The sequence below is a fragment of the Coregonus clupeaformis genome, chromosome 10, assembly GCF_020615455.1.
Source record: "Coregonus clupeaformis isolate EN_2021a chromosome 10, ASM2061545v1, whole genome shotgun sequence".
NCBI lineage: Eukaryota > Metazoa > Chordata > Actinopteri > Salmoniformes > Salmonidae > Coregonus > Coregonus clupeaformis.
In genome coordinates, this window is record NC_059201.1 from 51,304,256 (window position 1) to 51,328,979 (window position 24,724).

Here is a 24,724-nt window from a genome sequence, read left to right on the forward strand (position 1 = left end):
ATATGGCATCACAGCAAACCCGCCAAGAGAGGGCCGCCCACCAAAACTCACGGACCAGGCAAGGAGGGCATTAATCAGAGAGGCAACAAAGAGACCAAAGATAACCCTGAAGGAGCTGCAAAGCTCCACAGCGGAGATTGGAGTATCTGTCCATAGGACCACTTTAAGCCGTACACTCCACAGAGCTGGGCTTTACGGAAGAGTGGCCAGAAAAAAGCCATCGCTTAAAGAAAAAAATAAGCAAACATGTTTGGTGTTCGCCAAAAGGCATGTGGGAGACTCCCCAAACATATGGAAAAAGGTACTCTGATCAGATGAGACTAAAATTGATATTTTTGGCCATCCAGGAAAATGCTATGTCTGGCGCAAACCAACACCTCTCATCACCCCGAGAACACCATCCCCACAGTGAAGCATGGTGGTGGCAGCATCATGCTGTGGGGATGTTTTTCAGACTGGGACAAAAGTTCACCTTCCAGCAGGACAATGACCTTAAGCATACTGCTAAAGTAACACTTGAGTGGTTTAAGGGGAAACATTTAAATGTCTTGGAATGGCCTAGTCAAAGCCCAGACCTCAATCCAATTGAGAATCTGTGGTATGACTTAAAGATTGCTGTACACCAGCGGAACCCATCCAACTTGAAGGAGCTGGAACAGTTTTGCCTTGAAGAATGGGCAAAAATCCCAGTGGCTAGATGTGCCAAGCTTATAGAGACATACCCCAAGAGACTTGCAGCTGTAATTGCTGCAAAAGATGTCTCTACAAAGTATTTAATCGGGGGGGGTGAATAGTTATGCATGCTCAAGTTCTGTTTTTTCGTCTTATTTCTTGTTTGTTTCACAATAAAATATGTTTTGCATCTTCAAAGTGGTAGGCATGTTGTGTAAATCAAATGATACAAATCCCCCCCAAATATATTTTAATTCCAGGTTGTAAGGCAACAAAATAGGAAAAGTGCCAAGGGGGGTGAATACTTTTTCAAGCCACTGTATTTGTTCATGTTGCTCTTCTCATTGTACAATTGTTTATGAAGGGTTCATATACTGTAGGGTTGGAGCTGGCGTGACTTCTGTAGAGCTATATGACTAAATAATAAATGAGCATATCAAATACTTTTTCATGGGTATCGAAATGTATTTCTACCAATTAACATATTGTAATATTGCCTGCTGCATTGCAATAAGAAAATACACAGTATAATCCAATACATTTTAATGATAGTGGTTACTGCAAACTGAGTATACAAATATTACATAGTACACATTATGCCATTCATCATTGTAGACTTTTAATAGACAATCCAAATCCATTTAATACTTCTATAACTATTAGCAATACTAGTCTGCAGCATTGTCAATATATTCATGTTCAACATAGGCCACTTACTGTATCAAAAAGCGTAATAAAAATATGACATTATAAAGCTTTACTTGCACAGACTTCTAATCCCAACAAATAGTGGATTTGCTTGACAATAGTTTTTTTTTAAAGTGAGCCCGAAAATGTAAATGTTGTTTTGCGTCCATTTATATGAAAAGGCCTCTAGTGTGCACTATATTGTAAATAAATTCATTTAAAATATATCAATAAGCAAAAATATAAAAGTCCTAACTTTCTAAGCTTTGCATGCAAAAATGTATAATCCGAATCACCTTTATTTGCCAAGTACATTTACACATACTCAGAATCTTACTTGATGATATGATATAATTCTAACAAACAGAGAAATGTATATCTATAGGTGATAAAAGAGATCTTGGGGTATAGAAATATGCATAGCGTGTAGGCTCAGGGTGGGTCCTCTACTTGCCGATGATGACATTCCTGTATCCCTTGACGTGACACAGCTTATTGCTGTTAAAGTCGACCACCAGTTTCCTCAGGCCTGAATGGGTGGGCGTGAAGTAGATTTTGACCTTGGCATCTTGCCCGGGTTCCACCGTGGAGTTAAGTCTAAGGAAAGTACATATTTAGAAGTTACTCTAATGACATGCTCTGTAACACTCTATCATGCAATATTCTCAGCATAACTGTTTAGAGAGTTGATAATTTTTTTGATGAATACCTTGGCTATCAATGGATGTCTTTAGCTAGTGTTATTGTAATAATTTTGCTGAGTTGACCAGCCAGGACTGTGTATGTATTGCATCACTGTCTACAGTATGCTCTCATCCTACACTGCCAGCCATATAAATAGAAGTTACTTTGGATAAAAAAATCTGCTAAATAACCATATAACCATATTCATATATCCGTATAGGATATGTCAATCTGTCATAGGAGCTTGTCAAACACATTCAAAACTGTCTTTATGATCAAATCCATTCATATTCTCTGCCTCTGGGCAGTCGTCTTGATTGCGTAACACCACATTGAACCAAACACCTGGGAGTCGCAAGTCAACTAAACCCTATCATCACAACCATCTGAATGCTTGGAGACCCAACTCTGACAAAGCGATACTCTCAAAATCCAATTATGTTATAAATAGTGAATTAATCCTGACTAACATTCATTAACTGGTGAAACAGACAGCTTTTGTCAAGCCAACTCCCTGGTCTTTTATGTGAAAGTGTTACTTTTCAAATCAAAATCTTTTTTTGAAAAGCTTCATGAATTGTGACCTTGGCAAAACTCTTGGATAGTTTTAGTCTGCTTGATTTGTAGATGGCTGGGAATTCAGTATCCATCTTAGCCCTAATAAGGCTGTTATTCTGCTTTTGACATGTAAGCATTATTGTCTGCTAAAAAACAGACATTTATCTTATCATTGACTACAACTACCAAAGCATGGACATACACCACTCAGTGACTAGATTATTATATGTGCATGAATTACACATGGTTATGGACATACCTGTCACACAACACTAAATGGCTATATATGCTTTGACCTTTACTAACATGTCCTATATACACAAAAGCACCTGTCCTGTTGTTAGTGTTTAATGATCTGTTATTAGTTATTTTTGGACATAACATAGATGTCACACTGCCATGGTTGTCCTACTTCTCAGTGATGATCTGTCCTCCAGTGAGGTTGGACCCCTCCACGGTGAAGCAGCAGTTCTGCAGTGGTACTGGCAGAGGGTTCTGTAGGGTGATCTCAGCCGCCAGCTTACGGTTCTCTTTGGGTTCCCCAAGAATCTACAGCGTAAGGAACATCTCTTAATGCTTTAAGACATTGCATTTAATTGGCTAGAGAAAGATTAATGCATTAATTAATACACTATTCATGTTAACTATTACATGAACACATTTTTATTGTATGCTGTATTCTTGTTTTGTAAAGTGTTGAGGTAGTGACAGTAGTGACCGTACCCTGATTTTGATCTCAGGGTTTTCCAGTTCAACGTTCCTCACAGCAAGATAGGTCTCTTGGGTGCCGTAGTCTAGGAGCAGAGCCGCCAGCCGGATCAAATTGTCCTCAGTGAGGTTCTCGACATACTTGGAGTAGTTCATTCTCAGAGGAACCCGCTTCTCTGGAGCGAGACATAAAGCAGAGAAAGTGAGACACTCACAAAAGCACAACATCTCACATGTTGACATAAGCAGATACATAAAGCACTGGAGAGTTTTTACATTTTATTCATTTAGCAGACGCTCTTATCCAGAGCGACTTACAGCCTGGCGTTACAAGCGCCATGCTCTACCAACTGAGCTACAGGAGGCCTAAATAGACACAGATACACAATTAGCATTAGACAATGAAAGAACATGAAGAGATAAATCCATACACAGTCTTATACTCTAAATGAGCTAGGTGTAAATGATAATCAATGCCAGAAATACATACAGTATATCACACTCATACATATTTACACAGAACACTCCATTCTACAAAGCCAACTGACCTTCTCCAGGTGCCAACTCTACGTTGAGCAGGTCTTTGAACCCACAGTTCTCTCCCAGAATGCCGTTGGAGGACACAGCTCTAGAGCCGAACACCAGACGGCACTTTTTCTCATTGGGCGTGTTATTCATAACCACGGCGAACACGTCAAAGTCGCAGCCCTTCCTCATCTCCGCGGAAACCTTGATAACGATAAGCAGGCCAGCATTCTCTTGCTGCTGCAGAAGTTTGTTCTGGTGGTTGGCTTTTGTAAAGGCCTCCCTTTCCTCGTCAGAACCTGGGGGCACAAAAAACAAGTCATACATGCCTTCATACTGTGTTTAGCCTCTGATCAACTCTGACACATTTAGGGAAGAATAAGAACTTGTTTCCAAAGCAGAGTAGTCCTTAGTGACTTTCACCATATATTTCCTCTTTCGAGGCTCCATACGCTTTCCTATCTGCTATCTTGGTGGCATATTGTGGTGTAATGTGACATTGGTGTGTCCTGGTGGCATGTTACAGTGGTGTGTTTGTATCATCGACCCCAAGCTTCCCCTGTTTCCTACCTCTCCTTCCCCTTCTTCTATCCCCGCCTTTTCACTGCAACCTGAGGCGAGTTCAACAAGGCTTCTGTTTGCCAACATGTTGCCAGAGTAACAATTTCAGTTCAACAATTTGAATATACATTCTCAAATGTTACGGTGAAACATCAAACAGCTACTTTTTGTAAGGATGACTTTTTATCAACAATATTCAAACTGCAAATGGCTTTGCTATTCCTACTACATGTAATAGAAAGCCTACATGGTCACTTGATTATTTGTAGTGGCAGTTTAGACCCGAAACAGACACTTATGTTCGCCACACGCTACCTTCTTAGAATGTTAGCTAATGTAAGCGAACGGTCACGGCTAACACAAGAGAAATGGAATATGTGAGCTAACGTTAGGTAACATTCGCAAACTATTTCCCTTGTTGAATGCACCTCAGGTTATCACTTATCTGACTCTGTTGGTCACCCTACATAATAGAATGCCAGCCTTGCCACAAATGTTTATCACGGTTACATGCGGCCCCTGTGGTGTACCTCAGGGGTAAGTGTTGGGGTTCCTTATTTTTTGTTGTAGTGAAGCTCCCTACCCTCAGGGTATTTGTACAGGTGTGTAATGTCCTCTCTTCTATCACTGTCCACACTCTTAGTGCTGATCTTCTGGCCCACTTGGACGTAGCTGATGATTTTCTTTGTGCTGCCATCTTCACGCTTAATAAAGGTGTGCACGTCAGCGTTGACCTCAGCGAACACAAATGGGGCATCATATTTATAAGTGAGCTCGCCCTCCTTGATGGCTTTCAGTGGGATAGGGCCACAGCAGTTAACTCCTGAAAGAAAGGGATAGTGAGTGAGTGAAAAAGTCAGAACTGATAATGACATGTTTTTAAGACGTATCTAAAGGCATATCTTTATCCCTACTAGTAAAATATGATGATTATCAACTCAGTAGTTTCTACACCAAATCCCAAGACTTAACTTGAATGGTATCAGTGGAATCAATACACATTTGAATTGGGGTAAGGCCATTTTATGGGCTATTCTGAGGCTGTTGAGGTTATTGTAGTTGGGGTTATTCTCAATGCCATGTAGGCCTTACCTTCACTCTTCTCCTGTGGTGTGGGGTCCATGACCTGCCAGCCATCATAACCTGGTTTAAGGTCAGGTCTGGTCATCCAGTTCTCGACCCAGCAGTGGTAGTTCCTACAAAGACACAACAACCATTGTAACCCCTTAAACATTTCCAGATTGCTGTCTGGCAAAAGAGCAGGACATTTGCTCACATATCTTCCCGAATGCTTTGACTATTTCCAGATTGTTGGCAAAAAGGCATGAGCAAATTTAATCTATACTACAATATATTTTTACAAAATCGGCAGGTTGATTTGCATCTTAAAACACCTACTTTAATCAGAAATTACTGTATTTTGATTTTGTATTTCTATAGAATTACTGTACTGTTGAAAACTGTAAATATACAGTAATTTACCCCTAAAATTGATTATTTAGAATGTATATCTACAATACTTTTCAGTTACATCTTAAAACACATACTTTGATAAAGAAAAGTACAGTTTTTGTACTGTCATTTTAGCCTGCCAAAGCAGTTAATATTAGTTCATTAACAGTTTTTTTCACTCTTACTCTTAATGTAAATGTCTGTAATTTTAAGATTTTATTTTGAAAGATGTCTTTTGAATCTACACTTTTATTCTAAAAAGTGAAACCGATATTTTCCAACTATATACTGTAGCTCTGTGTTGAATTTGTTTGAGTGGAAATTCAGTCACTCATCAATTTGATAGTCCTCGTGAGTTCTCACCATATCATGTCTTTCGAAGGCGAAACAAGTTGTCCGTTCTCATCCACGTAGCGCTCTATCACCAGGTTACTGTTGGTGTCGTGGGCTGAATAGTAGTTGGTGACTACTCGACAAGGGATGCCCAGGGCTCGTGAAACTGACAGGGCACAGAAATAATGTATAGTTAGCCAGTACTACTCCTGAACTATACTACTACAGGTGGAACATATGGCATTATAAATACATTGTACACAAGTAGTTCATAGAATGTGTTACTTAACGCGTCTTGTGCAAAACAAAACATATTTATCTTACATCACGATACAGTATGAAAACATGCTGTTAGCATTTCTATGCGTTCATGTCTAACCTGAGCAGGCCACTGCTGCAAACACCCAGCATTGGCCAAAGCGCACAGGTTGACAGGCATTCATGTCCCAGTTCCGCAGGATCTCCACACTGCCCCTCCATGACATGGGGCTCACCCCGCCCTCATAGTCTTTAGTCCACCTGCCCAGCAAGACCCCTTTGTCGTCATTGCAGTTCACCTGAGGGACATGGACAACAATGGTCAGGCTCTTCATTTCACATTTTGCTTTGTAATCTTGAGCGGTGCCATTTGCCATCTATATTAAACTATTCTGCTGTATGTACTGTAGTGTGTAATGCAGTGCATGACTGGATGGGAAAGCCATTTGATGTGATCTCACCATGGCACTGAGGACTCTGGACACATAGATTGGGTTTCTCCTCCCGGAAGCGTCTTTCCCAGGGTTACGCAGGCACTTCGGGTTCATATCCAGGATTCTCAGACAAGCTTCCAGGATCCCATCCTCAAACTACACAACACAGACAAAACAAACAAGGAAAGATTGACTACAGATGTAGGATCTCAATTTGAGGACTCTTTTGTTGCTGAAAACTTTTCTACACCACAGGAAATGCAGATTATTTTAGGGATTTACAAAAAATAACTGAAAACCCACACTAACACACAGTTAGTTATATTAACAGTATTGCACTTTTCATGTAGCCTACTTTTGGTCAGCTAATAGCCTAACTACCAATCAAGCAACATTATGAACTAAACGTTCAAGATCCTACATCTGTACAGTGGGGAAAAAAAGTATTTAGTCAGCCACCAATTGTGCAAGTTCTCCCACTTAAAAAGATGAGAGAGGCCTGTAATTTTCATCATAGGTACATGTCAACTATGACAGACAAAATGAGAGAATTTTTTCCAGAAAATCACATTGTAGGATTTTTTATGAATTTATTTGCAAATTATGGTGGAAAATAAGTATTTGGTCAATAACAAAAGTTTCTCAATACTTTGTTATATACCCCTTGTTGGCAATGACACAGGTCAAACGTTTTCTGTAAGTCTTCACAAGGTTTTCACACACTGTTGCTGGTATTTTGGCCCATTCCTCCATGCAGATCTCCTCTAGAGCAGTGATGTTTTGGGGCTGTCGCTGGGCAACACGGACTTTCAACTCCCTCCAAAGATTTTCTATGGGGTTGAGATCTGGAGACTGGCTAGGCCACTCCAGGACCTTGAAATGCTTCTTACGAAGCCACTCCTTCGTTGCCCGGGCGGTGTGTTTGGGATCATTGTCATGCTAAAAAGACCCAGCCACGTTTCATCTTCAATGCCCTTGCTGATGGAAGGAGGTTTTCACTCAATCTCACGATACATGGACCCATTCATTCTTTCCTTTACACGGATCAGTCGTCCTGGTCCCTTTGCAGAAAAACAGCCCCAAAGCATGAAGTTTCCACCCCCATGCTTCACAGTAGGTATGGTGTTCTTTGGATGCAACTCAGCATTCTTTGTCCTCCAAACACGATGAGTTGAGTTTTTATCAAAAAGTTATATTTTGGTTTCATCTGACCATATGACATTCTCCCAATCCTCTTCTGGATCATCCAAATGCACTCTAGCAAACTTCAGACGGGCCTGGACATGTACTGGCTTAAGCAGGGGGACACGTCTGGCAATGCAGGATTTGAGTCCCTAGCGGAGTAGTGTGTTACTGATGGTAGGCTTTGTTACTTTGGTCCCAGCTCTCTGCAGGTCATTCACTAGGTCCCCCCGTGTGGTTCTGGGATTTTTGCTCACCGTTCTTGTGATCATTTTGACCCCACGGGGTGAGATCTTGCGTGGAGCCCCAGATCGAGGGAGATTATCAGTGGTCTTGTATGTCTTCCATTTCCTAATAATTGCTCCCACAGTTGATTTCTTCAAACCAAGCTGCTTACCTATTGCAGATTCAGTCTTCCCAGCCTGGTGCAGGTCTACAATTTTGTTTCTGGTGTCCTTTGACAGCTCTTTGGTCTTGAACATAGTGGAGTTTGGAGTGTGACTGTTTGAGGTTGTGGACAGGTGTCTTTTATACTGATAACAAGTTCAAACAGGTGCCATTAATACAGGTAACGAGTGGAGGACAGAGGAGCCTCTTAAAGAAGAAGTTACAGGTCTGTGAGAGCCAGAAATCTTGCTTGTTTGTAGGTGACCAAATACTTATTTTCCACCATAATTTGCAAATAAATTCATTAAAAATCCTACAATGTGATTTTCTGGAATTTTTTTTCTCAATTTGTCTGTCATAGTTGACGTGTACCTATGATGAAAATGACAGGCCTCTCTCATCTTTTTAAGTGGGAGAACTTGCACAATTGGTGGCTGACTAAATACCTTTTTCCCCCACTGTACATGCAAATAGCACCTATTTATTTTCTAAATCGAACTAAACATACAAGGGTGAGCAAAATGTCAAATAAAGATCAAAGGATTAGAAGTTTGCTTCTTGTCTTTGATTCCGCCCTGAAAATAACAGGTGCAAACGCTTAGTAAAGCTGGATGCCAGTCACATGCATAAGCAGTATGTAACTATGACACACACCAATGAAATACAGAGCTGTATCAACAATGGAATCTAGGTCTCACAATCTCACAGTGGGATTATCATGATCTGTCAATCATACACTGATTGAACCAATGGAAATGTCTAGATTCGTGGATATCACCAGTCAACAGTTGACAGGAAGTCCCACTCATCACAAGTTCATCTGAACCCTATTTTCCCTTTTTACTTCATCAAACTTGTCAGGCCACTGATAAGCAGCACTATCTCTATTTTGAAAGTACACAGTACAGTACACAGTACAGTAGTAGGAAAGCGGTTTAGAGCACATCTCTTGATAATGGAAATGTTTTCCTTATTGGGGTAAGCTTCAGCCAAATTCAAAAGTCAAGCCTTTATCACTACCAAATTCCAGTTTGTCTCTCCCCCAAGGAAGATGTTTTTACAAAGTGGAGCTGATAGCGCTTGTGTTGGTGTTGGTACCTGGCCAAAGTTCCAAGGTGTAGAGATGATGTGTTCACAGCTGCCTCGGAAAATGATACCATCTTGAGCCAAGACGTACTCCGTCAGTTTTTCCTCACTGTCCATGTACACCACATCGCCTGTTGCCAAGAGACATAAATAATACAGTGATAAGGTATCGTCCTCCATAGAAAAAGACAAGCTCCCAAAATGTTAAATGAAATGGAATGAAGGATACCTCATTATGTGCTTACAGTAAGAAAACAGTATTTCAACATGCATAGGGTTTATTAAAGGTAGACTCAGTGATATGACGTAGATTAAGAAATAAACATAATAGTGGGTCAATTTCCGCAACAACTTAGAACATTAAAGTGCGAAGCTCAACTTCTCCTCTGTTTTGGTGCCCTGGTCACCAAGCTGTGAACTGCATAAAATCAAATCAAATCAAATCAAATCAAATTTTATTGGTCACATGCGCCGAATACAACAGGTGCAGACATTACAGTGAAATGCTTACTTACAGCCCTTAACCAACAGTGCATTTATTTTAAACAAAAAAGTAAGAATAAAACAACAACAAAAAAGTGTTGAGAAAAAAAGAGCAGAAGTAAAATAAAGTGACAGTAGGGAGGCTATATATACAGTAAAATAAAGTGACAGTAGGGAGGCTATATATACAGGGGGGTACCGTTGCATAGTCAATGTGCGGGGCACCGGCTAGTTGAGGTAGTTGAGGTAATATGTACATATGGGTAGAGTTAAAGTGACTATGCATAAATACTTAACAGAGTAGCAGCAGCGTAAAAAGGATGGGGTGGGGGGGCAGTGCAAATAGTCCGGGTAGCCATGATTAGCTGTTCAGGAGTCTTATGGCTTGGGGGTAGAAGCTGTTGAGAAGTCTTTTGGACCTAGACTTGACACTCCGGTACCGCTTGCCGTGCGGTAGCAGAGAGAACAGTCTATGACTAGGGTGGCTGGAGTCTTTGACAATTTTGAGGGCCTTCCTCTGACACCGCCTGGTATAGAGGTCCTGGATGGCAGGGAGCTTTGCCCCAGTGATGTACTGGGCCGTACGCACTACCCTCTGTAGTGCCTTGCGGTCAGAGGCCAAGCAGTTGCCATACCAGGCGGTGATGCAACCAGTCAGGATGCTCTCGATGGTGCAGCTGTAGAATTTTTTGAGGATCTGAGGACTCATGCCAAATCTTTTTAGTCTCCTGAGGGGGAATAGGCTTTGTTGTGCCGTCTTCACGACTGTCTTGGTGTGTTTGGACCATGATAGTTCGTTGGTGATGTGGACACCAAGGAACTTGAAGCTCTCAACCTGTTCCACTACAGCCCCGTCGATGAGAATGGGGGCGTGCTCAGTCCTCTTTTTTTTCCTGTAGTCCACAATCATCTCCTTTGTCTTGGTCACGTTGAGGGAGAGGTTGTTGTCCTGGCACCACACGGCCAGATCTCTGACCTCCTCCCTATAGGCTGTCTCATCGTTGTCGGTGATCAGGCCTACCACTGTTGTGTCGTCGGCAAACTTAATGATGGTGTTGGAGTCGTGCCTGGCCATGCAGTCATGGGTGAACAGAGAGTACAGGAGGGGACTGAGCACGCACCCCTGAGGGGCCCCCGTGTTGAGGATCAGTGTGGCAGATGTGTTGTTACCTACCGCTTACCACCTGGGGGCGGCCCGTCAGGAAGTCCAGGATCCAGTTGCAGAGGGAGGTGTTTAGTCCCAGGATCCTTAGCTTAGTGATGAGCTTAGAGGGCACTATGGTGTTGAATGCTGAGCTGTAGTCAATGAATAGCATTCTCACGTAGGTGTTCCTCTTGTCCAGGTGGGAAAGGGCAGTGTGGAGTGCGATAGAGATTGCATAATCTGTGGATCTGTTGGGGCGGTATGCAAATTGGAGTGGGTCTAGGGTTTCTGGGATTATGCTGTTGATGTGAGCCATGACCAGTCTTTCAAAGCACTTCATGGCTACAGACGTCAGTGCTACGGGTCGGTAGTCATTTAGGCAGGTTATCTTAGAGTTCTTGGGCACGGGGACTATGGTGGTCTGCTTGAAACATGTTGGTATTACAGACTCAGTCAGGGACATGTTGAAAATGTCAGTGAAGACACTTGCCAGTTGGTCAGCACATGCTCGGAGTACACGTCCTGGTAATCCGTCTGGCCCTGCGGCCTTGTGAATGTTGACCTGCTTAAAAGTCTTACTCACATCGGCTACGGAGAGCGTGATCACATAGTCGTCCGGAACAGCTGGTGCTCTCATGCATGCTTCAGTGTTGCTTGCCTCGAAGCGAGCATAGAAGTGGTTTAGCTCGTCTGGTAGGCTTGTGTCACTGGGTAGATCGCGGCTGTGCTTCCCTTTGTAGTCTGTAATAGTTTTCAAGCCCTGCCACATCCGACGAGCGTCAGAGCCAGTGTAGTATGATTCAATCTTAGACCTGTATTGACTCTTTGCCTGTTTGATGGTTCGTCGGAGGTCATAGCGGGATTTCTTATAAGCGTCCGGGTTAGAGTCCCGTTCCTTGAAAGCGGCAGCTCTACCCTTTAGCTCAGTGCGGATGTTTCCTGTAATCCATGGCTTCTGGTTGGGGTATGTACGTACGGTCACTGTGGGGGGACGACATCATCGATGCACTTATTGATGAAGCCAGTGACTGATGTGGTGTACTCCTCAATGCTGTCTGAAGAGTCCCCGGAACATGTTCCAGTCTGTGCTAGCAAAACAGTCCTGTAGCTTAGCATCTGCGTCATCTGACCACTTTTTTATTAGCCGAATCACTGGTGCTTCCTGCTTCAGTTTTTGCTTATAAGCAGGAATCAGGAGGATAGAGTTATGGTCAGATTTGCCAAATGGAGGGCGAGGGAGAGCTTTGTATGCGTCTCTGTGTGTGGAGTAAAGGTGGTCTAGAGTTTTTTCCCCTCTGGTTGCACATTTAACATGCTGGTAGAAATGAGGTAGAACGGATTTAAGTTTCCCTGCATTAAAGTCCCCGGCTACTAGGAGCGCTGCATCTGGATGAGCGTTTTCCTGTTGATTAATGGCCTTGTACAACTCATTCAGTGCAATCTTAATGCCAGCATTGGTTTGTGGTGGTAAATATACGGGCTTATGTGCAGATACTGTGCAGATACTGTGTGTGAATGAGACAATTGGAAGCTGGGGATGATTAGGTGGCCATGATGGTATGAGGGCCAGATTGGGAATTTAGAACACCGGGGTTAACACCCCTACTCTTACGATAAGTGCCAAGGGATCTTTAGTGACCACAGAGAGTCAGGACACCCATTTAACATCCCAACAAAAGACAGCACCCTACACAGGGCAATGTCCCCAATCACTGGGGCATTGGGATACTTTTTAGACCAGAGGAAAGAGTGCTTCCTACTGGCCCTCCAACACCACTTTCAGCAGCATCTGGTCTCCCTTCTAGGGACCAACCAGGACCAACCCTGCTTATCTTCAGAGGCAAGCCAGCAGTGGGATGCAGGATGGTATGCTGCTGGCTAAAACATGCATGGTAGAACTGTCTCTATTAATGAGACTACATGCTGTTTATTGACTTTGTTGCCTATGGGGACACCATTTCTAAGTAAAACATGTATTGTAGATACATCACTTGGTAGGGAAAAAAATCCATCCCCATCCATCCCATTCATGATCATCAGATCCTCTCCCAAACTACAATCCATCCATCCATCCTATTCTCCACACTTCGTGATCCTTCCACTGCTGTAAGCCCGTATCTCTCCATTGGTCATGCTCTCTGTCTATGTAACAGAGACATCTAAGGCATTCCCTTGCTATACTGTACATAGGCCCCACTACACTGAATGGATACACTCGCAGACAGCGTGACTCAAGGAATGTTTACCCACCTGTGCACCAAGGGTTATAGAGCAGCACAAACTCCACCAAGCCCCCCTGACCCAGGGTCAGGCGCCATCGTCCGATAGGCGCGTCCGGGGGGGAACAGATGGACAGGGACACCATGTTCCCGGGGGGACTGGTGACGGCAGCACTCCAGCGGGAGGTGTCGATTTGGTCAATCAGACCAAAGGAGGCCCGTGTGCCATACTGATCATTGGGCTGGGGACCTGGAAGAGGACATGGAGGAGAGAAAGGGATAGGGATGGAATAGGAACTGTTGAAACACCGAAAGGATGTTTGTGGAAAAAAAATTACATTATGACACCATTCTGTGGTTTTCTCAATGACATTCAATTCAGCATTGAAAATAGGTGCAAGTTTAAGTTTGCTCCATCTGAGCGAGTCTGACCACAAGTCAGAGACCACTATGTTGACACACCAAATGCTTTTGATGGATCCTTTTTGTCTTCTAATGCCTCTTAAGGGGAAAGTCATCCAAAAGTAACGGAAACAAATCAGATTACATTACTGAGTTTGGGTAAAGTTCCGTTACTGATAAGAATTTGGGACAATTAACTAGTAACTGTAACGGATTACATTTAGAATGTAACATACCCAACCCTGAGGGTAAGTAATGGTAGAGGAGGCAGCTAACTATTCTGCTCAATACTGGTAACACTGACAATTGGAGCAGGCTAAAACAGTTTCCCTTTCCTTGAAGCAACATTAGACCTCACCATCATCTTTTCTTTCTCCCTATCATTTTCTAGATCACAATTGCCATTGCGGAAAATAAACAAGGTCCCAGTGCCAATAGAAACACACAATTAGGCATTTCCATCGTACCGTTGACATTTCCTGACAGACAAGACCCAGTTAAAGAATGTTCTCCATTCTCTGTTCAAAATGTAAACTTATTTCCAAAAAATTTAAGTCTATTGGGCGTGGCAGCAACGTCTCCCCACTGGGCACAGACGTCAGTTAAACGTACATTTTTTATTTACATTTGTTTGAGTTGTCAACTAACGTGAATTCAACATGAAATCAACAAAACATGTCACCATGACATTGGATTTAGGTTAAATGTTGGTAAAAAAAAGAAAGAAATTCCCTTACGTTGATGACCTTTTGCAAATCCAATCAGTTTTCCATGTTGATTCAACATTTTTGAAATGACGTGGAAACAACGTTGATTCAACCAGTTTTTGCTCAGTGGGGATCAAGTCTAAATTTGCAAATTTGCAAATACCATAACAACAGACTCTATGCTCTATTTTTGTATTGTTTTAACCTATGGTTTTTAATCAAAATTAAATGACATTGAGCAAGTGCCGTTCACACTGAATTGATGTTAGCTGACAACTCAGTGATAACACAGTTACCTGTCTCCACGGTGAGGTCGAGGGCACTGACACCAGGCTGGTAGACCCCCGAGCGGAGGTGCAGGTTTATGGTGAACGGCTGGCCCCTTCTAACGATGAGGTGCTCCACCCCGTTGAGCTCCGTACGGTGGTCTGTGTTGTTGAACTCACACTCCAGGTCCCATCGGGCAATTTCCAATGCTGGGAGATGGATGAGAGAGAGAGGACATAGTGAGTGGAATGACCTCAGGATTTACTTCTTAACATCTACCCAGCCAGTTACAAGGGAACAGAATTATGCTCTACAGTTCCTCTGTTTGTTCTTTGAGGGTGTAGGCCCACCTTCATTATAGTATGGTTTAACACTTTCTGACAAATGTTTTTCTAAAAGAGCTATACAAATACAATTTTATTGAATGACTATCTTGGCGCCTCAGTGGTGGACCAACCCTCCCCCTGCTTTTAGGACAGTAGGGTCTATAAAGGCTTTCTTTGTCTTCAGCCATAGGCTGAGAAGAACTTGACTCTTTCAATTGCACCTGGCTCCCCTCTCTCAACACTTTCATTGATTCAAAAGGGACGTATTTCACAAGAGAGAAAATTAGACAACATTGCTTTTCTGTCACTGCCTGCTAGGCGACGTGTACAAGCACATATTGTACTCCTCCTTATCCCCAGGGCTTGGTGTGACTAAAATCCCACCTTCTGATTTCCTGTTTATAGGAAGAACTATAGTCATCCTGCTTCCTCAAGACAAGACAGGGTGTTGTTAAGCAATCTCGGGCATTGAAAAAACTCCATGGAAAATAAACGTGCAGTGCCAAAGGTTATGCCCACTTAAACACTGACTGACAAGTGTTTCCGTAGGTTTGTTTTTATTTACATGGTGCATTATAGCTTGGTGTTTTAACACTGGCCACTGTTTAACATTTCAAGTGTTAAGCTAACACTCTATACTGGGTTGCTCAGTCACTGATTACAACATTACTGATGTGAGTAACATTGATTTGATTTTAGACACAACACTCACATCCTAATAGACTATATGACAAGATAACATCTATTTTTTACATAAACAGCTAAGAAAATTAAGTTCCATTAACCATATTAAACAATCAGAGATATCTTCTTCAAACTTTTTAATGTTGCTTGCCATAGGTTGCTTGTACACCCTGCTTGCCAAGGTGCTACTTCTTGAAGAATGTTAGGAGCTAACAGGTATGGAGTTTAAGACCATCTGGATAGTATATCTTCTTCATTTTACAGACTGTGGAGAATTTCAGCATGTTTCACACCTTGTAGTTTACATTTACATTTTAGTCATTTATCCTGAGCGACTTACAGTAGTGAGTGCATACATTCTCATACTTTTTCGTACTGGAAAAGTGGGGCTTAAAGGAGACAAACTCCAGTCGTCATTCCACCTCTGGGGCATTATTAGCTCATCCTAAAGAGAAACATAGTTGGCAATAACGCTATTTTACTCAGCCATAAAGCATCTCGGAGCTTGTGCTTTTGCACACCTAGAGGCAACAGGGCTATAAAATTGATCTATCAATGTCATAATATGAGACCATTACGAAGATTGATAGCAGATGAGAGGTGGTGAACCAAAATGTTGTTTTCGACAACACAGGCAAAACAAACCATGTTAAGGCTAAATCAATGTAATGGTAAACTGTAGTTATTGCTGCGTGTCATAATCGCATTTGGAGATGTGGTATTTCGTTTTTCCGCTCATACTGGCAGCGCTGTGCGCTCATGGGAGTCATGATAATCGAGCACTTTGTGCATGTGTAGAGAGAGACACATGGTTAACAAGTGACACTTATTCCCCATTCCCTAACTGTTTAATTAAAACACATTGAACAAAACTGCCTTGCATGGCTCCAAAAGATGAGTGAACACTGTAGTATGCAGCATGCAGCTCAAGCTCAGAGGCATTTAACACTGTTTCCTTGTACTATATTGGCAAATTGCAGATGTTGACTTTGATGCATTGTCATGCATTTGGCCTACTATCTGGACAGTTAGAGATTCTGAACAATAACAGAGAGAGGTAAATGTCTCTATTGCAATGATACACAATTGTAATAAAAAGTATATACTGTACATCAAATGTGTTGATGTTGAATTTTAGGACCCCTTTAGGTAAAGAAAATAATATGTACAATTTTTTAAAATAAAATATTTAATTTGGCATTTATTACTGTAGCCCATAGAAATGCATTGAATAACACATTCATAAATGGCAAAAAATAAACCATAAGGAATAAGGTTTTGAAATGTCTGTCCTATATCTAGGAGATACACTACATGACCAAAAGTATGTGGACACCTGCTCATCGAAAATCATGGACATTATTATGGAGTTGTTCCCCCCTTTGCTGCTATAACAGCCTCCACTCTTCAGGGAAGGCTTTCCACTAGAGGTTGGAACATTGCTGCGGGGACTTGCATCCATTCAGCCACAAGAGCATTAGTGAGGTCGGGCTGATGTTGGCCGATTAGGCCTGGCTCGCAGTCCGTGTTCCAATTCATCCCAAAGGTGTTTGATGGGGTTGAGGTCAGGGCTCTGTGCAGGCCAGTCAAGTTCTTCCACACCAATCTCGACAAACCATTTCTGTATGGACCTCGCTTTGTGCATGGGGGCATTGTCATGCTGAAAAAGGAAAGGGCCTTCCTCAAACTGTTGCCACAAAGTTGGAAGCACAGAATTGTCTAGAATGTCATTGTATGCTGTAGCTTTAAGATTTCCCTTCACTGGAACTAAGAGGCCTAGCCCGAACCATGAAAAACAGCCCCAGACCATTATTCCACCTCCACCAAACTTTAAGTTGGCACTATGCATTGGGGCAGGTAGCGTTCTCCTGGCATCCACCAAACGCTGATTCGTCCATCGGACTGCCAGATGGTGAAGTGTGATTCATCACTCCAGAGTACGTGTTTCCACTGCTCCATAGTCCAATAGCGGCAAGCTTTACACCACTCCAGCCGACGCTTGGCATTGTGCATGGTGATCTTAGGCTTTTGTGCGGCTGCTTTCATTAAGTTTCTGACATTTACATTTTAGTCATTTAGCAGACGCTCTTATCCAGAGCGACTTACAGTTAGTGAGTGCATAAATTTTCATACTGGCCCCCCGTGGGAAACGAACCCACAACTCTGGTGTTGCAAGCGCCATGTTCTACCAACTGAGCTACAGGGGACGAACAGTTATTGTGCTGACGTTGCTTCCAGAGGCAGTTTGGAACTCGGTAGTGAGTGTTGCAACCGAGGACAGACGATTTTTACGCACTACATGCTTCAGCACTCGGCGGTCCCGATCTGTTAGCTTGTGTGGCCTACCACTTAGCAGCTGAGCCGTTGTTGCTCCTAGACGTTTCCACTTCAAAATAACAGCACTTACAGTTGACCGGGGCAGCTCTAGCAGATCAGAAATTTGACGAATTGACTTGTTGGAAAGGTGGCATCCTATGACGGTGCCACATTAAGAGTCACTGAGCTCTTCAGTAAGGCCATTCTACTGCCAATGTTTGTCTATGGAGATTGCATGGCCATGTGCTTGATTTTATACACCTGTCAACAACAGGTGTGGCTGAAATAGCCGAATCCACTAATTTGAAGGTGTTCATATACTTTTGTATATATAGAGTATAAGAAATCTTCGGAAATATTGTTGTTTTTTGGACAGGTATTTTACCCCTTATTTTTGTTGGCACAATACTACCTCCATACTTCCATTCATTTGTATAGGGTACCTTCAGACGAGTCACGTGACACTTGTGGGAGTCGTAGAGCAAAACGGAGAACACCATTGTGTTCGAGAGAGTCTCCTCTTTCTATAGAGTGGTCATAGCTTGTAGGCCAAACCTTTCGGACACTTTAGACGTTTCGTGAGAAGACCGATTTTCCGCAGATGCGGAAGGCCGACATAGGCGGATGCGGTGGATTGACACGTAGCCCATGCAAAAAAACACATCTCTAGCTTAAACTGACAGATTTTGATGGGGATTTTTAAATTATGTTACTTAGATTGATGCACGGGTACATCAATAGACTTTTAAGGATTAAAATATATGTTCATTATATATATGTTTGCGCCACATGTATCATACTGAATTGTAATGTTGAGTCTATTGACCTCTGGTGTCTTGGCATTAGGGAGTGAACGTTATTTATATTGAGGGATACCTGGAGGTAATCGGACCTCTTCTAAATGAAAATGGATGTCCCTCCCACTGAGGAAAATATATTTTTACCTGGCCCTCCCTGAGCGTAAAAAAATATATAACCTGAATTTTTATTTTTTTTCCAAAATAGCAGGGAATATTAAATCCCTTTTTCGTAGGCCTTCAATGTTGCAGTCGTGATTTCTATCAAATCAACCTGCTGTATTCATACCATATTCATGTTATCCACAAGAGAGTGGCATTTACCAATTTATGTGTTAAGGGCCGTCCACACCAGGGACGATAACTATAACGATAAATTATATATAACTATAAAACGTTGGCGAACATCCATACTAGAGGAAAGTGTATCATTCTACTGTAGCCTACACCTGTCAATCAACTGATCAAAGCATCCTACTGCACATTGTAGGCCTATTAATAAGGTGGTAACACAGACCATTCAGTGCTTCAGGGTGTATTCATTGTCATAGTGACAACTGCAAATAATACTTAAATGTAGGCTACATGTAGCCTAATGAAATAAATTATATAGAAACTCGTATTTAAATTAAATGTAGAAATTCAACAACCAAAGCTGTTCAGCCTGCACATATTTTACATCATGTCATTGCTTGCCTCATTGCTCAAGTGGTGTGCAAGTGATTCCCATTTTTGTAACGGATGTACATTCGTTTGGATCTTCTTTTTCACTGTGCTCATCACTGTCTGTCCTGTGCAACCATTTAATAGGCCACATCAGTGCAACAATGTTATCTTCACTGACCAGTGATGCTTTCTCTCTCCGCAACTTTCCCCAACAGTTAATTTGGCCTAGGCCTATTTTACATTCAGCAATTAGCAAGAGCAAGCCTGCTTATCTCCACAAAAAGCCTATTAGGCATAATATAAAAAATGCAAAAATATAAATCTGCTATTGCTTTTGTAGCCTATATTTAGCTTTTCATGGGATTTCACAAGAATAGGAATAGTGGAGGCTTGCTTCCATAGCCTATAGCCTATTGTGCATGGGAATAGCTGGAAGAGAGAGGCTAGAGTTGTGTAGCCTAAGAAGCTAAATATTAGCTAGAAATTAGGCTACCAATTAACAAAATATTAGGGCTATAAATATTTACTTGTCAAAGATCTGTGCGTTCCTCCAGGCTGTGCTCTGCAGCAATCGGGCACGCAAAGCTCCACTATTGATTAGGCCTACGTTTTTACATAATAACAACATTCTACCTGGGCTACAACAACACAGTGCAATGAGGAATACATTATTGTTATCAAGTGAATACACAATTATTGACTAGGGCTGTAAACTGTAGGCTAATTAGAATTTTAATTTTATTAGGATCCCCGTTAGCTGTGGCGATTGCAGCGGCTGCTCTTCCTGGGGTCCACACAAAACATGAAACATTACATAATATAGAACATTAATAGACAAGAACAACGTAAGGACAGAACTGCATACATTCTAAACATCACACAAAGCTGATGGGGTAGCCTAAGTGTGTGTGTGTTAGTGCAGTGTGTAAGTTGACTATGCAAACAATTTTGAATTTTCAACACATGAATGCTTCTTCTAAAAACAAAATGCAGTCAGTCTCTCCTCTACTTTTAGCCAAGGGAGACTGGCATGTATAGAATTGATATAAGCCCTCTGATTACAGTGAAGAGCAAGACCACTCAAACGTCCTGTTTTGAATGTTACATGCCAAAATAACTGCATAAAATCTAATCACGTTTTATTTGTCACATGCGCCGAATATAACTGGTGTAGACTTTACCATGAAATGCTTGCTTATGATCCTTCCCAACGATGCAGAGTTTATTAACACAAGAGGAATAAAATAAAATAAAATACACAAGAATGGAGCTAATGGAATCATTTGGATCCATTATGGGTCTATTGTCAACAGATCAGTGACAGTTTACAAGGTCCAGAAAGGTAGACCTACATTTGCAGGCTACTCATATGGTGTATTTTAAATCACACATCACACTCTCTCGCTCTCTCTACTTTCAAATTCCCAGCCAGGGGCGTAGGCCTATTCCTTACCGAAACCGTTTATCGTTTATAACTAAATGGAAGCAAACAGAGCAAGACGAGAGTTTCTATTGGGACAAATTCAGGTAGGTCCCTCCCCATTTCGTTCCGTTTGCTTCCATTCAAGAAACAATTTGCAATGGAATTAGCTAAATGAATACGTCCCAGTTCTTTTGGTTTCTGTATTTTACATTCAGCACGCAAGAGCAGGCTGTATTAGTAAAATGCTCAAAATAAGTCTACAACAAACTATTGTAGGCCCAGTCTAGCTTTTCCTGAGACTCCAAGAGCTAAAGAGAAATTATTAGGAATAATATTGCAGTGAATAGCCTATAGGCCTACCCAATGAATTTACACAGTGAAATATATATATTTTATCTGATTTATATATATATATATTTTTTCACCTTTATTTAACCAGGTAGGCCAGTTGAGAACAAGTTCTCATTTACAACTGCAACCTGGCCAAGATAAATCAAAGCAATGCGATAAAAACAACAACACAGAGTTACATATGGGATAAACAAAACATACAGCCAATAACACAATAGAAAATATGTTATGATGTTAGGGCATAGTATTGTGAGGACCGAGGTAGAGTTACGAGATAATTGGTTTGGGGCCATGAAGTCTACATTCCTTATGTCAAAGGAGATTACTGATGTTTATGGTAGTATGATTGATAGACAGGATATAATGACCTGGGGCAAAGGGTAATGACAACAGAGAAAGGTAGTGCCTATGACGGTTGATAGATGTATGTGAAAGGAAGGATAACCAAGAGTATAAAAGCTGTGAGATTTGTGTGTGTGTGGGCAGTTCAAATAACAAAGGGCAGAGCTATGTCCGTTTGTTAGATGAACCCCCGAGCTAATGATTCAATAAATACTTGGTATAAAATCTCCAAAGAATGTCTAAGTAAATTCTTGCATCTTGAACTTCTCAATACCAGAAACTCATCATAACAAAATCTATATACAGTGTGTGCAAATGTAGTAAGTTATGGAGGTAAGGCAATAAATAGGCCATAGTGCAAAATAATTACAATTTAGTATTAACACTGGAGGGATAGATGTGCAGAAGATGATGTGCAAATAGAGATACTGGGGTGCAAATGAGCAAAATAAATAACAATATGGGGATGAGGTAGTTGGGTGGGCTAATTACAGATGGGCTGTGTACAGGTGCAGTGATTGGTAAGCTGCTCTGACAACTGATGCTTAAAGTTAGTGAGGGAGATAATAGTCTCCAGCTTCAGAGATTTTTGCAGTTCATTCCAGTCATTAGCAGCAGAGAACTGGAAGGAATGGCGGCCAAAGGAGGTGTTGGCTTTGGGGATGACCAGTGAGCTAAGATAAGGCAGGGATTTGCCTACCAGAGATTTATAGATGACCTGGAGCCGGTGGGATTGGCGAAGAATATGTAGTGAGGGCCAGCCAACGAGAGCATAGAGGTCACAATAGTGGGTAGTATATAGGGCTTTGGTGACAAAACGGATGGCACTGTGATAGACTACATCCAATTTGCTGAGTAGAGTGTTGGAAGCTATTTTGTAAATGACATCGCCGAAGTCAAGGATCGGTAGGATAGTCAGTTTTACGAGGGCATGTTTGGCAGCATGAGTGAAGGAGGCTTTGTTTGCGAAATAGGAAGCCGATTCTAGATTTAACTTTGGATTGGAGATGCTTAATGTGAGTCTGGAAGGAGAGTTTACAGTCTAACCAGAAACCTAGGTATTTGTAGTTGTCCACATATTCTAAGTCAGACCCGCCGAGAGTAGTGATTCTAGTCGAGTGTGCGGGTGCAAGCAGCGTTCGATTGAAGAGCATGCATTTAGTTTTACTAGCGTTTAAGAGCAGTTGGAGGCTACGGAAGGAGTGTTGTATGGCATTGAAGCTCGTTTGGAGGTTTGTTAACACAGTGTCCAATGAAGGGCCAGATGTATACAAAATGGTGTCGTCTGCGTAGAGGTGGATCTGAGAGTCACCAGCAGCAAGAGTGACATCATTGATATACACAGAGAATAGAGTCGGCCTGAGAATTTAACCTTGTGGCACCCCCATAGAGACTGCCAGAGATCCAGACAACAGGCCCTCCGATTTGACACATTGAACTCTATCTGAGAAGTAGTTGGTGAACCAGGCGAGGCAGTCATTTGAGAAACCAAGGCTATTTAGTCTGCCAATAAGAATGCGATGATTGACAGAGTCGAAAGCCTTGGCCAGGTCGATGAAGATGGCTGCACAGTACTGTCTTTTATCGATCGTGGTTATAACATCGTTTAGGACCTTGAGCGTGGCTGAGGTGCACCCATGACCAGCTCAGAAACCAGATTGCATAGCGGAGAAGGTACGGTGGGATTCGAAATGGTCGGTTATCTGTTTGTTAACTTGGCCTTCAAATAATTTCGAAAGGCAGGGCAGGATGAATATAGGTCTGTAACAGTTTGGATCTAGAGTGTCACCCCCTTTGAAGAGGGGTATGAACGTGGCAGCTTTCCAATCTCTGGGGATCTCAGACGATATGAACGAGAGGTTGAACAGGCTTGTGACAGGGGTTGCTACAATTTCGGCTGCTAATTTTAGAAAGAAAGGGTCCAGATTGTCTAACCCAGCTGATTTGTAGGGGTCCAGATTTTGCAGCTCTTTCAGAACATCAGCTATCTGAATTTAAGTGAAGGAGAAGTTGGTAGATTTATCGGTGGTGACAGTGTTTCCTAGCCTCAGTGCAGTGGGCAGATGGGAGGAGTTGCTCTTATTCTCCATGGACTTTACAGTGTCCCAAAACATTTTGGAGTTAGTTCTACAGGATGCAAATTTCTGTTTGAAAAAGCTAGCCTTTGCTTTCCTAATTGATTGTGTATATTTGTTCCTGACTTCCCTGAAAAGTTACATATCACAGGGGCTATTCAATGCTAATGCAGTTCACCACAGGATGTTTTTGTGCTTGTCAAGGGCAGTCAAGTCTGGGGTGAACCTGGGGCTATATTTGTTCTTAGTTCTGATTTTTTTGAATGGGGCATGCTTATTTAAGATGGAGAGGAAAGCACTTTTAAAGAACAACCAGGCATCCTCTACTGACGAAATGAGGTCAATAATCATCCAGGACACCCGGGCCAGGTCAATTAGAAAGGCCTGCTCGCTGAAGTGTTTTAGGGATCGTTTGACAGTGATGAGGGGTGGTCGTTTGACCGCAGACCCATTACGGACGCAGGCAATGAGGCAGTGATCGCTGAGATCCTGGTTGAAGCAGAGGTGTATTTAGAGGGTGAATTAGTCAGGATGATATCTATGAGGGTGTCTACGTATTTAGGGTTGTACCTGGTAGGTTCCTTGATAATTTGTGTGACATTGAGGGCATCTAGTTTAGATTGTAGGATTGCCGGGGTGTTAAGCATATCCCAGTTTAGGTCACCAAGCAGTACGAACTCTGAGGATAGATGGGGGCAATCAATTCACATATGGTGTCCAGGGCACAGCTGAGGGCTGAGGGGGGTCTGTAGGAAGCGGCAACAGTGAGAGACTTATTTCTGGTAAGTTGGATTTTTAGAAGTAGAAGCTTAAACTGTTTGGGCACAGACCTGGATAGTATGATAGAGCTCTGCAGGCTATCTCTACAGTAGATTGCAACACCGCCCCCTTTGGCAGTTATATCTAGACGGAAAATGTTGTAGTTGGGGATGGACATTTCAGAGGTGTTGGTGGCCTTCCTAAGCCAGGGTTCAGACACTGCTAGAACATCAGGG

At 42.2% G+C, this 24,724-nt stretch overlaps 1 protein-coding gene across 1 annotated transcript in view; it reads right to left on the reverse strand.

Moving 5' to 3' along the window:
* Window positions 1-1,198: 1,198 nt before the first annotated feature.
* The window catches only part of LOC121575533 (protein-glutamine gamma-glutamyltransferase 2-like), a 31,264-nt gene continuing 7,738 nt past the window's right edge, over window positions 1,199-24,724 (reverse strand). Inside the window, exons 2-13 of the mRNA XM_045223289.1 lie at window positions 14,779-14,958; window positions 13,405-13,623; window positions 9,540-9,658; window positions 6,900-7,028; window positions 6,560-6,737; window positions 6,211-6,346; window positions 5,488-5,591; window positions 4,979-5,218; window positions 3,858-4,133; window positions 3,325-3,485; window positions 3,014-3,150; window positions 1,199-1,956 (exon numbers count right to left, since the gene is read on the reverse strand). Of these exons, the coding sequence (XP_045079224.1) occupies window positions 1,806-1,956; window positions 3,014-3,150; window positions 3,325-3,485; window positions 3,858-4,133; window positions 4,979-5,218; window positions 5,488-5,591; window positions 6,211-6,346; window positions 6,560-6,737; window positions 6,900-7,028; window positions 9,540-9,658; window positions 13,405-13,623; window positions 14,779-14,958 (2,030 nt within the window). The 3' untranslated portion in view covers window positions 1,199-1,805. The remainder of the gene's footprint in view (window positions 1,957-3,013; window positions 3,151-3,324; window positions 3,486-3,857; window positions 4,134-4,978; window positions 5,219-5,487; window positions 5,592-6,210; window positions 6,347-6,559; window positions 6,738-6,899; window positions 7,029-9,539; window positions 9,659-13,404; window positions 13,624-14,778; window positions 14,959-24,724) is intronic.